We start from the raw sequence: 13808 nt of genomic DNA, 5'->3' as shown, positions 1-13808 counted from the left end.
AGTTGACCCAGAAAACAAAGTAAAGCTAGTTTTTGGCTATGAGCCCGATGCGGAACCCGACGTATTAGTCGGGAGAATGGACAGACCGAAAAAAAAACCATTGTCACGGCTGCCGAGGCGAGCCGTGTGGTGTTGGAGGAAAAGGAGGACCCAAAATGCAGGCAGTGACTGATGATTCGAGTGACATTTATTTACAAATGGTGGAGTGGCAAAAAACAGGCAGTGAGGGAAGAGGGTTAACAGTAGTGATGTGTCCTGTGTGTCGAAGCGTCGAATCGTGCTTCGGGTAATCTCGGGGGCATTTTTGTGAAGCGCGTATCGAGGCTTGCTTTGATTACGTATGCAGTGACGTGTGAGGCCTCGCGGGCAGTCCGTACCACGTGACTGATTCAGGAACTGTCTCGCCGGTTCGCGCTAGATTCGAAATAAAATGGGCAGCAAAACACAGCTGATTCCCCATCGCACTGTGTTGTGGAATTGGATTCTTTACGTGCTACATAGTTACTTGAGCATTTCTTCTTCGATGGAGCCTGCAAGGAAGAGATTTGTTTTCTCTTCTAATAAAGTATGCACACAGTAATAAATATCACAAATGATAAGTACCATAATATAAATAAACAACAGTACAGATCCTATAACCTGATTTATGTCTTTTAGTTTATTAAAAAGTGAAGAGCCACACAGTTTGTGTCATTATCCAGATGTACATAAGCCTGATTACACAGTTATTCAATTCAATTCAATTCAATTTTATTTATATAGCGCCAAATCACAACAAAAGTCGCCTCAAGGCGCTTTATATTGTACAGTAGATCGCACAATAATAAATACAGAGAAAAACCCAACAATCATATCATATGACCCCCTATGAGCAAGCACTTTGGCAACAGTGGGAAGGAAAAACTCCCTTTTAACAGGAAGAAACCTCCGGCAGAACCAGGCTCAGGGAGGGGTGGCCATCTGCTGCGACCGGTTGGGGTGAAAGAAGGAAAACAGGATGAAAGACATGCTGTGGACGAGAGACAGAGATTAATAACAGATATGATTCGATGCAGAGAGGTCTATTAACACATAGTGAGTGAGAAGGTGACTGGAAAGGAAAAACTCAATTCATCATGGGAATCCCCGGCAGCCTACGTCTATTGCAGCATAACTACGGGAGGATTCAGGGTCACCTGGTCCAGCCCTAACCATATGCTTTAGCAAAAAGGAAAGTTTTAAGCCTAATCTTAAAAGTAGAGATAGTGTCTGTCTCCCGAATCCAAACTGGAAGCTGGTTCCACAGAAGAGGGGCGTGAAAACTGAAGGCTCTCCCTCCCATTCTACTTTTAAATACTCTAGGGACAACAAGTAGGCCTGCAGAGCGAGAGCGAAGTGCTCTAATAGGGTGATATGGTACTACAAGGTCATTAAGGTAAGATGGGGCCTGATTATTTAAGACCTTGTAAGTGAGGAGCAGGATTTTGAATTCAATTCTGGATTTAACAGGAAGCCAATGAAGGGAAGCCAAAACAGGAGAAATATGCTCTCTCTTCCTAGTCCCTGTCAGTACTCTTGCTGCAGCATTTTGGATTAGCTGAAGACTTTTCAGCGAGTTTTTAGGACATCCTGATAATAACGAATTACAGTAGTCCAGCCTGGAAGTAATGAAGGCATGAACTAGTTTTTCAGCATCACTCTGAGACAGGATATTTCTAATTTTAGAGATGTTGCGCAAATGGAAGAAAGCAGTCTTACATATTTGTTTAATATGTGCCTTGAAGGACATGTCCTGGTCAAAAATGACTCCAAGGTTCCTCACAGCATTACTGGAGGCCAAGGTAATGCCATCCAGAGTAAGGATCTGGTTAGATACCATATTTCTAAGATTTTCAGGGCCGAGTACAATAACCTCAGTTTTATCTGAATTAAGAAGCAGGAAGTTAGCGGCCATCCAGGTCTTTATGTCTTTAAGACATTCCTGCAGTTTAAGTAATTGGTGTGTGTTACCTGGCTTCATGGATAGATAGAGCTGCGTATCATCTGCATAGCAGTGAAAATTTATGCTATGTCTTCTAATGATGCTGCCTAGGGGAAGCATGTATAATGTAAACAGAATTGGTCCTAGCACTGAACCCTGAGGAACACCATAATAGACCTTAGTGTGTGAAGAGGACTCTTCATTTACTTGAACAAATTGGAGTCTATTAGATAGATATGATACAAACCACTGCAGTGCAGTACCTGTAATACCTACAGCATGTTCTAATCGCTCTAATAGGATATTATGGTCAACAGTATCGAACGCTGCACTAAGGTCTAGCAGGACAAGCACAGAGATGAGTCCACTGTCAGAGGCCATAAGAAGATCATTTGTAACCTTCACTAAAGCTGTTTCTGTGCTGTGATGAGCTCTGAAACCTGACTGAAACTCTTCAGATAAGCCATTCCTCTGCAGATGATCTGTTAGCTGTTTGACAACTACTCTTTCAAGGATTTTTGATATGAAAGGAAGGTTGGAGATTGGCCTGTAATTAGCTGGGTCTAGAGATTGCTTTTTAAGTAAAGGTTTAACTACAGCCAGCTTGAAGGCCTGTGGTACATAGCCGATTATTAGAGATAGGTTGATCATATTTAAGATTGAAGAATTAATTAATGGCAGGACTTCTTTGAGCAGTTTTGTAGGAATGGGGTCTAGAAGACACGTTGATGGTTTGGAGGAATTAATTATTGAAGTTAACTCAGAAAGATCAATTGGAGAAAAAGAGTCTAACTTAACATCAATGGTACTAAAAGTAGCTGTAGATAATATTACATCTGTGGGATGATTATTGGTAATTTTTTCTCTAATGATAAAAATTTTATTTCTGAAGAAGTTCATGAAGTCATTACTAGTTAACGTTAAAGGGATGGTTGGCTCAGTAGAGCTCTGACTTTTTGTCAGCCTGGCTACAGTGCTGAAGAGAAACCTGGGGTTGTTCTTATTTTCATCAATCAGTGACGAATAGTAAGATGTTCTGGCTTTGCGGAGGGCTTTCTTATAAAGCAGCAAACTATTTCTCCAGGCTAAATAATGATCCTCTAAATTTGTGACACGCCATTTCCTCTCCAGCTTACGAGTTATCTGCTTTAGGCTACATGTTTGAGAATTATACCACGGAGTCAGGGACTTCGGATTTGAGGCCTTAGTTTTCACAGGAGCTACAGTATCCAGAGTCGTACGTAGTGAGGAGGTAAAATTATTAACAAGATAATCGACCTCTGTTGGAGTAGCGTTCAGATAACTGCCTTGCTCTATTTTGGTACAGGGCATTGAAGATGATAACAGTGGGTGGATTATATTCTTAAACTTAGTTACAGCGCTTTCAGAAAGACATCTACTTTGATAAAGTCTACTCTCCATTGCTGTGTAATCAATCATTGTAAATGTAAATGTTATCAGGAAATGATCAGACAGCAAAGGGTTTTCAGGAAACACTGTTAAATGTTCAGTTTCTATGCCATATGTTAAAACAAGATCTAGAGTGTGATTAAAGTGGTGGGTGGGTTCTTTTACATTTTGAGAGAAGCCAATTGAGTCTAATAACAGATTAAATGCCATGTTGAGGCTGTCATCTTTAGCATCTACATGGATGTTAAATTCACCCACAATAATTATTTTATCTGAGCGGAGCACTAAGTCAGATAAAAAGTCTGAGAAATCAGAGAGAAACTCTGTGTAAGGCCCAGGTGGACGATAAATGATAACAAGTAAGACTGGTTTCTGAGTTTTACAGCTGGGTTGGACAAGGCTAAGCATCAGGCTTTCAAATGAATTAAAAGTCTGTCTTGGTCTTTCGTTAATTAATAGACTGGTGTGGAAAATTGCTGCCACACCGCCCCCTCGGCCTGTGCTTCGAGGTTTCTGGTAGTTAGAATGATTCGGGGGTGTTGATTCATTTAAACTAACATAATCATCCTGCTGCAACCAGATTTCTGTAAGGCAGAGTAAATCGATTTGTTGATCAATTATTAAGTCATGTACTAACAGAGACTTGGAGGGGAGAGACCTAATATATAATAATCCACATTTCACTGTTTTACTCTTTGGTTCAGATGTGGATTCTGTATTGTTCTTTCTTTTTGATTTTTTATGTTTAAGTTTTTTATTGCTGGTTTTTGGTTTGTTTTTTGTCTGTTTGGGAGCTGACACAGTCTCAATGGAGATGGATTTTGGGGGGGTAGCGGGAGGAGAGAAGCTGCAGAGAGGCGTGTAAGACTGCAACTCTGCTTCCTGGTCCCAACTCTGGATAGTCATATTTTGGGGGGTTTAATAAATTTTCCATATTTCTAGAAATGAGAGCTGCTCCATCCAAAGTGGGATGGATGCCGTCTCTCCTAACAAGACCAGGTTTCCTCCAGATGTTTTGCCAATTATCTATGAAGCCCACATCGTTTCTGGGACACCACTCAGACAGCCAGCAATTTAAGGAGAACATGCGGCTAAACATGTCACTCCTGGTCTGATTGGGGAGGGGACCAGAGAAAACTACAGAGTCCGACATTGTTTTGGCAAAGTTACACACCGATTCAATATTGATTTTAGTGACCTCCGATTGGCGTAACCGGGTGTCATTACTGCCGACGTGAATTATGATCTTACTGTATTTACGTTTACCCTTAGCCAGCAGTTTTAAATTTACTTCAATGTCGCCTGCTCTGGCCCCTGGAAGACAATTGACTATGGTTGCCGGTGTCTCTAGCTTCACATGTCTGAGAACAGAATCACCAATTACCAGAGTTTGACCCCTGGCGGGTGTGTCGCCGAGTGGGGAAAAACGGTTAGACACATGAACAGGTTGGTGGTGTACCTGGGGCTTCTGTTTAAGACTATGCTTCCTCCTCACCGTCACCCAACCGCCCTCGTTCCCCAGCTGCTTGGGGTCTGCCGGGGAACAGCTAGCGGGGCCTACGCTATCGTCGGCTGCACCAGCTACAGGGGCCTGGCTAGCTACGGGTGAATGAAGGGTGCGAAGTCGAGTCTCCAATTCAGTAATCCTGGCCTCCAGAGCTGCAAATATGCTACATTTGTTACAGGTATCATTACTGCTAAAGGAGGCCGAGGAGTAACTAAACATCTGACACAATGAGCAGGAAAGTGCAACAGGGACAGGTGAAGTAGCCATGGTGCTAACGAGTCGGCTACGAGCTAAGCTAAGCTAGCGAAACAGTAAAGAGACAGTGAGTGAATACTTTGGCTATAAATTAGGTAGTGAACACACAGAAAGGGTGATTCAGATGAAGCACGTTAAGATTATACTATGAAAAAGGGATGTATCAAAAGATTTCAATTAAGTTGCTAAGCAGAAAAGCTATTCAGAAACACCACTGTGTTTGAGCAGGAACAGGAAGTGATACTCTACCACAAAGCGAGCGAAACACCAAGTGACAGCACCACCCCAGTGATAGGGGCGGGTTTTGATTATCGATTAAATCGATTCTCGCTTGGAAAACGTGATATTGTTTAATTAAAATCCTGAAACGAATTTTAATATAAATTTATTTTGCCCGAAATGCCAGAATCTCAGGTTAAACCTCACAAAAATTTCAACAACCACCAAACAGCTAAAACAGTAAATGACAGCTGGTACACGGATTCTGCACAAAGACGCAAACACCGCGCGGAACCGCTGACGGATCAGAATCAGTGAGATGTCGCCTTTCTCACCCGACGGACAGCTCACTGATTCTCATGTGTCGGCGGGTCCGCGCTTCGTTTTTACATCGTTTTGCGCTGATTCTGACGCTGCAGGTTTTATTTCTCTCCAAACAATATTGACTGAACCAGCAGCAAAAGAAGATCCAAACTACGCTTCACATAAACATCGTCAGGAATTCCCTTTTGCTGTTTTGCTTCCACCACGATAAAAATCACACTTCATGCACAGCTCTCCCTCTCTCTCTCGCTCTCTCTGTACTTGAAGAACAGTTTCCCGTCTAAAAATCTGTTTTCTGCATTATTCGCTTGCTTGTTATGCACAAGTCTACCGTTGTTGACAGCGCTGTCAGCCGCTGTTTTTTCCTTTTACTTACTTCCGAAAAGAAAACCTAATTTCTGCTGTTCAATAGGCTACTGAACAAATTTGAACTTCTTAAAATTATGCAAAATTGCAAAACGCTTAGCCGTGTCTCTAAACCTCTGTAACTTTGCTTTGCTTCACTTCAGCAGCATCAGGTAATGTTCATATGTTGATGAATGGTTTTCTTTCGTTTTTGATCTGCTGCAGAATATTTTTATAAATCGTATTTGTGTTTTATCCTTAGCTGCTTTGACACAAAGGCATCTGCTGTGATGCTCACACCTTTGATAAAGTCTTGCAAGTGTCAGCTTTCTTTTTATAGATATAAAAACATAGAAATGTACTGATCCATGATCTGAATTATAATATTTCTGACTGAGGCAAAATTTCCCCTGATCGAATCCTGGATCGAATCGATTCTAGAAATCAGTGGCAATACTCAGGCCTAACAGTTACACAATCATACCAAAACTCTGTCCTGATAGTTTCCACTTTCTCTTTTGTATCAGACATACTGAGACAATATTTGAGATAAATAACCACGACAACAATCTATTTATTCAGTTTAGAGGTTTACACATCACATCCTTATAATCAAAGAGCCTGTTTCACTTAAATCGTCCACTTGATGGCGCAGTAGAGCAAATGAATCATCACAATGCTTCGAACCATGAGTCGACCAGTTGGATGGTAAACTTCAGCTCATCACGAGGCTTCATCTCACCATCACTAGTTAACAGAACAACCTAAACTGGGAAAACTAAACAACAAACCAGAGAACATACGAACGGGGTGAGAGGCAGAGAGACGCAGATGAGGAACAGGACACAGACAAACCGGCAACAGGCAGGAGAACACACAGGGCTTAAATACACACACCAGTAATCATGAGAAACAGGAGGGCAACACAGCTGGGAGAAATCAGAGCTGACAGGACAGGGGAAACGTAAACTGAACACACTCACAACAGACGGAGACCTTCACAATAAAACAGGAAACTTAGACACAGAACCAAACAGACAGATTCACGAACAGACAGTGTGACACCATGGAGCAAGAGTGCCCAATCCCAGTCCTCGAGAGCTACTGTCCTGCAGTTTTTAGATGCATCCCTACTCCAACACAGCTGAATCAAATAGTTGGATTACCTCTTTGGCATGCCATCAAGTCTGGCAAAGGCCTGATAATGAGGCATTCATTTGATTCAGGTGTGTTGGAACAAGGACGTATCTAAAAGCTGCAGGGCAGTAGCTCTCGAGGACTGGGATTGGGCACCCCTGCCATGGACAGACGGAGGGAACACAGAGAAGTGGGGGCAGGCAGGCAAAGAACAGAAACCTAACAAATGGCAAATCACAACAGAACACATACTCGGAATGAACAAAAGCATAAGGAAACACAAAACACTGAGTCGGCAGGCTCAGGACCGTGACAACCATAACTCCACAGTGGAAATAAAAAAAACATAAACCAGTGTAGGCAAGTAGGACGTAAAATGATCTGCCTGTTAAAGTGTAAACTTGGCATCCCATTCATGTTGCTCTGGATCATAAACTGTTAAATGTAAATGAATGAATTAAACTTAGATGTTTCTCAGATGTTTCTACAGTTTGTGTGTGTGTGTGTGTGTGTGTGTGTGTGTGTGTGGGGGGGGGGGGGTTCTTTCTCTGATTGGCTGTTGTTGACTTCAGCTTTTGCTATCACTGAACATGATGTCATCATCTCCACCTTCTCTCATCAGATCAAAGGAACCAGAATGAACAGAAAAGTAATTTAGTGTTTCATAATCACAGTGAGAAACTGTTTAAGTGATTTGTTAATATTACATTAAAATTGTTTGGAGAATTTTAGTCTGAGAACCAAATCCTGAAAGAGAAATGTCTCAGTCTCACCTTCAGATTTCCTTTGAACATGTTGTCTCACCAGCAGAACCAGTAACACCAGTAGAACCGCAACATAGACTGATTTAAGAAATAACACAGTGAGAACAAGAGAGAGCAAATGCTGCACTGAGATCCAGTAAAACTAAGATGACATAGCAGGCACTCTAGTACAAACAGGTGTGACTCACAGAGTGAGGAGACAGTTTCAGCAATTTTACATATGAGAAAATCCCTCAGACTGTACATGAAGGCAGCTCAATGATTTAAATTTAATCTAGTTTTGAGGTTTAGATTTGATTAACATTCATTAGAAACCCCAAAGCTGTGAACAGAAAAATTGCCTGTGTAGGATTAAAACTAATTCAACATTAGTCTTGGTGAAGTAAAATCTTACCAATTTGATTGACTTTACACAAATTGTTACACAACTCTTCGGACAAACACTTTAAGTGATCTGAGTGATTTCAGCCACTGAATGATGTTCCTGCTGTTTTAAATCTGGGGTTAAGGTTAAGCTGTTTGCCTGTTCTTTGTCATCTCTTCTGAATAGAGGTGTATATCAGTTAGAAACACAACTCACATTTTCCATCAGCAATACTTCTGAAACCCACAGAACCAGACGACAGGAACAACATGTGACAGCAAAGTTTATTGATGCTGCAGAGAAGGCAGGACACTGCTGTACAGATGACATTCATATTTTAGTTATACTATACACACTCATACAAACACTGAGAGTGTATATCATAATGAGAAGACACTACAGAATATATGCAAATCAACATTGTGTGGCTGTGTGGACCAGTTAGAGACCAGCAGGTGGACGTCAGTGGTTGGACTGGTGGACTACTTCAGTGAGGAGTAGACGACGTCTGGCTCTGCTTTAAAGTCTGAACACAAACACACACAGTTCAACATGAGAAGAATAAACAGCTCTGCAAACTCATGTTTATGTAAAGTAAATGAACACAACAGGAGAATGTTAGTGAAAGTATCAGAGCATCACAGTTAAAGTCTGAAGAAGAATAAAATCAAATCTTTATGTTAAAGAGAAGTTTATGTATCTGACATCTTCCAGACATAAACTCAGTTTCATGCTTTGCTGTTTCCTGAATCAATAATTGATCAGAAGAGCCACGTCAGCTGTCACACTGCTCCCTGAAAAACATCAAACAGCGAACAGTTTGATGTTGTACAGAGCAACATTCATAATTAAAAGTGTTTAGTTTGGTAGTTTGTATCACAGAGAGTGTCAGCAGAATGAATTACAGTGACTTGGTAATAAAAAGAAACTTTTTGTTGAGTGTTTAGACAGTGAGACAGAGACATAAAATATAAGTATTTAGTTTGTTATTAGTGAATAAAGAGCAGCTGTACCTGTTCCATCAGACAGCTGTTTGTCCATAACTGATGTCTTCAGTTCTCAGGGCTGAGAGGACAACAGCTGGATGACTTCCTGTACAGTAAAACACACACAGAGGACATCACTGCATATGCTACAACTATAAAAACACTGTTAGTGTGCAGCATGTGTGTTAAAAGAACAGTTATTGTTATTATGCAGCACAAAGATGATGTGATCATCATCTTTTTTCTCACCCACTAGTTATATTTGGTCACTGCTTATTAACACTAGAAGAGGGAAAAAAACTCATTTTACCACAAGGTACAAAACAGCCCCACACTTTGACACACACTATCATCAGCACTGTGATGAGAGATCCCAGTTTAGCTTCATATGTCAGCTCACTGAAAACAACAGGAGGAAGTAGCTGATGTTGGTGAGGATGCAGATAAATTAAATGTTTACAGACAACATCAGCACCATTCATTATTAATACATAAAATCAAAAATCTAAATAATAATCTGTACCAAACTGCCCACAAGTTCTGGTTGATATTTCAGCTTCTGGCTAGTGCAGGGGTGGGCAATCTCAGTCCACGAGGGCCGGTGTCCCTGCAGGTTTTAGATCTCACCCTGGGTCAACAAAACCTGAATCACATGATTAGTTCGTTACCAGACCTCAGGAGAACTTCAGGACATGTTGAGGAGCTATTTAGCCATTTAAATCAGCTGTGTTGGTTCGAGGACACAGGGACACCAGCCCTCATGGACTGAGATTGCCCACCCCTGGGCTAGTGTGACTGAAGAGGTGTGAACATAAAGTGAGTAGGATTTTTTTAAATGACAAGTTCTTTCTAATGTAACGTTTCAATAAACGTTCAACACTCAACGATCATCAAACACACAAACAGTTTGTCTCACAGTGTGTTGTAGCTAAAGATCCAGCTGATGTATTTGACAGGGAGAGAAATGAAAGTGTTATGAACGTGTGCAGGCAGGCATAAGTCAAAAACAGAACAAACTAGGAGGGCTAGAAACTGAACTAGAACCAAAACACACAGGCAGGTCTGAGGGCATGAATGTTAACCATGCGGCAAAGCACAGAGGCAGGCACAGACAATAGATACAGGAGGTCAACAGGGCAAAACGGGAGAAGCTGGGAGACACAGCTGAGGATAATTACACATGATGAAAAAGGAGGATGCAAAACTGAGTAAACTGACTATTAAGACTAGTGCACAGAGGAGCTGGGGGGCAGATAAACATAACAGCACAAACACAAGGGTAAACACGGCACAAGAACTCACACAACAATGTACACACATGGAACCAAAACCTAAGAACTTGTAACTCAATAAAAACTAAAGAGCTACGGAACTAGGAATACTTAAGACAGAAAGCAAAACCAAGAGACTCACAATGACACATGAAATCAAGGAATAACAATACAAACAGAAACACTGGGTCACTGAGCCATGACCATGACAGAAAGAGCTCACTTCACTTGGAAAAAAACTAGAACAGGAGAGGAAGAGAGGTTAGATTGAAAGGAAGAAATCGAGGATGGACAAACTCAAATAATCTTCACCGTTTAAAGAATTAAAATAAACCAGTGTAGGCAACAGGAAGTAAGATGATCTGTGTGTATTTTCATGCTACAAAGCTGTTAAAGTGGAAACTCTGCATCCAATTTATGTTGCTCTGGATCATAAACTGTCAAAATGAATGAATATAAATTCGATTCAGATGTTTCCACAGTTCTGGGGAGAGGCAGGATCAAAGTAATGTATTTAAATTGTTTATGAAAAGCTGTGTGTGAGGGAAAGAGTTTTGGGCTCAAGTTAAACCAACTCAAAGAGTTATTCTTCAGTCTTTAACAAATGTTAGTGTGAACAATGCAGATTATAAAAGTAATATTTAAGGAATTTTAATTGTGTTTAACACATTAGTTTAAGATCAGTGAGTTCACAGAGTTCATTTAGCCAATTTTTATATTTCCTTTGAATATCATCATGAACACACAGCACATTAAAACTACCTCTGCTTCCTCTGATTGGCTGTTGTTGATGACTTGAGCCTTTGCTGTACGTGATGTCATCCTCTCCAACTCCTCCCCTGTCAGATAAAAGAAACCAGAATGAACAGCAAAGTAATTCACTGTTTCATAATCACAGCAGGAAACTGTTTAAATAATTTGTGAATATGACGTTAAAACAATTTACAGAACTTTACTCTGAGAAACTAAAGCTGAAAGAGAAACGTCTCAGACTCACTTTCAGTTTTCCTTTGAACTTCTCGTCTCACCAGCAGAACCAGTAACACCAGTAGAACCAAAACACAGACTGAACTAATAACTGACACAGTGAGGACAAGAGAAAAAAGTGATAGAGGGACACAGGAGAAACCAGGAGGAGAGGTGGATGTAGGTGGAGGTGTGGATGTAGGTGGAGGTGTGGATGTAGGTGGAGGTGTGGTGGTGTGTTCCCCTAAAATAAAGCAAACACAGTCATTAAGTTGTCGTCACATTGTGAATGTTGAAAGCTGCAGAAACACAGACAGGTGAGTGTGTCACCTGTGACAGTGATCCAGCTGGATGGAGACTCTCCATGACCGCTGATGTCACACTTGTAGAGGCCTTCATCAGACCTGGAAACATGCTGGATGGTCATGTGACCTGTAGGCTGCTTCCTGATGAGGGAGCCATCTTTATAGAAAGCAGCTGGGAGGTTGGAGGGAGTGGTCTCTGTTTTACAGAGCAGAGTGACGTCATCTCCCTCCATCACAGGGAGGACAGGACTCTGCAGGATCACTGATCCACCTCAACACAGAGACAAACTACAGCATTTCATCCATTTACACACAGCTTCATCAACACTAACTCCACACACTCAGCTTACCAGTGACTGTCAGGTTAACCATGTTACTGATGGGACCCTCTCTGGACTCACACCAGTAAACTCCACTGTCCTGAGGGAGAACAATGATGTTACAGGAAGAACCAGACCATCTTCCCCACCCATCTCCACACTGAGTCCTCTGTCGTCTGCTTGTGTTTCTCCTCAGAGTCCATCCAGCAGAGCTGTCGTCCTCCTCACAGCTTAGAGACACAAAGTCTCCTTCAAAGAACTGAGAGCTGCTGGGACTCACAGTCAGACGAGCTGTGAGGGTTACAATGAAAAACTGATGATCTGTTACACTTTCCATTGTGAAACATGAACCCAATCAGGTCATATCAGTGAACATTTATCAGGTTTAAACTGTGACAGAAGAAGGTTACTGACCTTGGTGTGTTGTGCAGCTCAGCAGTGAGATCAGAACTAAAGAGAAAAGGTTGGTTTGACTTTTCACAAACAAATCAATTTGTCATCAATCAGTCAATCAATCAAGTGATCAGTCATATTTTCTTCTGTACTGCTGTGTCCAATAAAGAGAAGAGATTCTGTGGTGTCAGTGTTGATTAAAATGTTCCTCTAAAGTCTGATTTATGTTTCATGTCAAAATGTGAAACTTGTCATTTTTCAAATGTGATGACTGCAGTCAGACATGAATCACGTCCACAGACATAAACACAAACACTGATAGAAAAAAAAAACTTCACATAAAACATGTTTATTTTCAAGATCAGACAAAGTCTTTAACTTCAATTATTTTTATAACAGAGACAACAGAAACAAACAGTCTTGATCTTAATCTGAGGATGGATGAATTTTTGTATTATTGTCAAACAGGAAAAAAATCAATTTTTCATTTTTTTAATATCGTTCTACTTTGTTTTCGTGCTGTAGACTTTCTGTATGCATTGTCAAAAAAGACATCACAAGTAATAGTAAATGTATGTCCACAGTACAGTTCTGTTTTTAAAATCACTAAATTGCTAAATTCAGTTTTTCACATCCTATTTCTGTGTAAGATGCTCAAACTTCCTCTTCACAGCTCAAATGTGTCTTGTTTCTGTTTTAAACTTTCTTGAAATTCTGTTTCACTTGTTGTCATTTTCTTTCATCTGTCATCAATCAACAATCAAAAAATCTGTAAAAATAAACTTTACATAACCTTAAGAGGTTTTTACTTACTGAGCAGACATTGCAGAGATGTTTCCTTCATCGTTCCTCTCAGTGATGTGATGTCTTCTTCATTTACAGAAAATGAATCCCCGCCCTCTTTCTCTGTGCACTCCTGCTATTTCTTTTGGGCTTTTTTTTTTGTTTAAAAAAAAAAATCTTGAAACTACCTGTGCAAACACGTTTTCATAACAAAACCAACATTTTAAAATCAAATGATCTCTAGCAGTCATGCACTAAAAGAGATTTGAATAACGTGTTCTTCAGGATGTTTGGAAATCTGGATTTTCTCCACTCTGTTTTAGTCACTTTGTGTCAAATGAAACATGAAACAACATGTGCAGCTTTTTTCAGGACATTTTGAAGAAAATCTCTTGGTGACACTCTACGATTGGAGGGGGGACTCCCAGCAGCTGGAAACCACCAGAAAGCTGGAAGCAGCAATTTTAAGAAGCCATATCTATAGGCTCCTCACTGAATT

At 40.7% G+C, this 13808-nt stretch overlaps 1 protein-coding gene across 2 annotated transcripts in view; it reads right to left on the bottom strand.

The window, feature by feature from the left end:
• The window catches only part of LOC134624708 (Fc receptor-like B), a 59800-nt gene extending 46400 nt beyond the window's left edge, over positions 1–13400 (bottom strand). The window contains exons 1-6 of one of the 2 annotated variants that reach the window (XM_063469729.1): positions 13340–13400; positions 12548–12583; positions 12164–12424; positions 11839–12084; positions 11305–11381; positions 8692–8811 (exon numbers count right to left, since the gene is read on the bottom strand). In XM_063469729.1, coding sequence (XP_063325799.1) covers positions 8773–8811; positions 11305–11381; positions 11839–12084; positions 12164–12424; positions 12548–12583; positions 13340–13370 — 690 coding nt within the window. In that variant the 5' untranslated portion in view covers positions 13371–13400 and the 3' untranslated portion in view covers positions 8692–8772. Of the gene's footprint in view, positions 1–8691; positions 8812–11304; positions 11382–11838; positions 12085–12163; positions 12425–12547; positions 12584–13339 lie in introns of those variants that run through there. The other variant, XR_010573608.1, reaches the window with a different exon arrangement.
• Positions 13401–13808: the final 408 nt, after the last annotated feature.

Source organism: Pelmatolapia mariae, linkage group LG3_W (assembly GCF_036321145.2).
Source record: "Pelmatolapia mariae isolate MD_Pm_ZW linkage group LG3_W, Pm_UMD_F_2, whole genome shotgun sequence".
NCBI classification, from domain to species: Eukaryota; Metazoa; Chordata; class Actinopteri; order Cichliformes; family Cichlidae; genus Pelmatolapia; species Pelmatolapia mariae.
The sequence above is the reverse complement of the archived record's forward strand: the minus strand, read 5'-3'. Positions and strand labels throughout refer to the sequence as shown.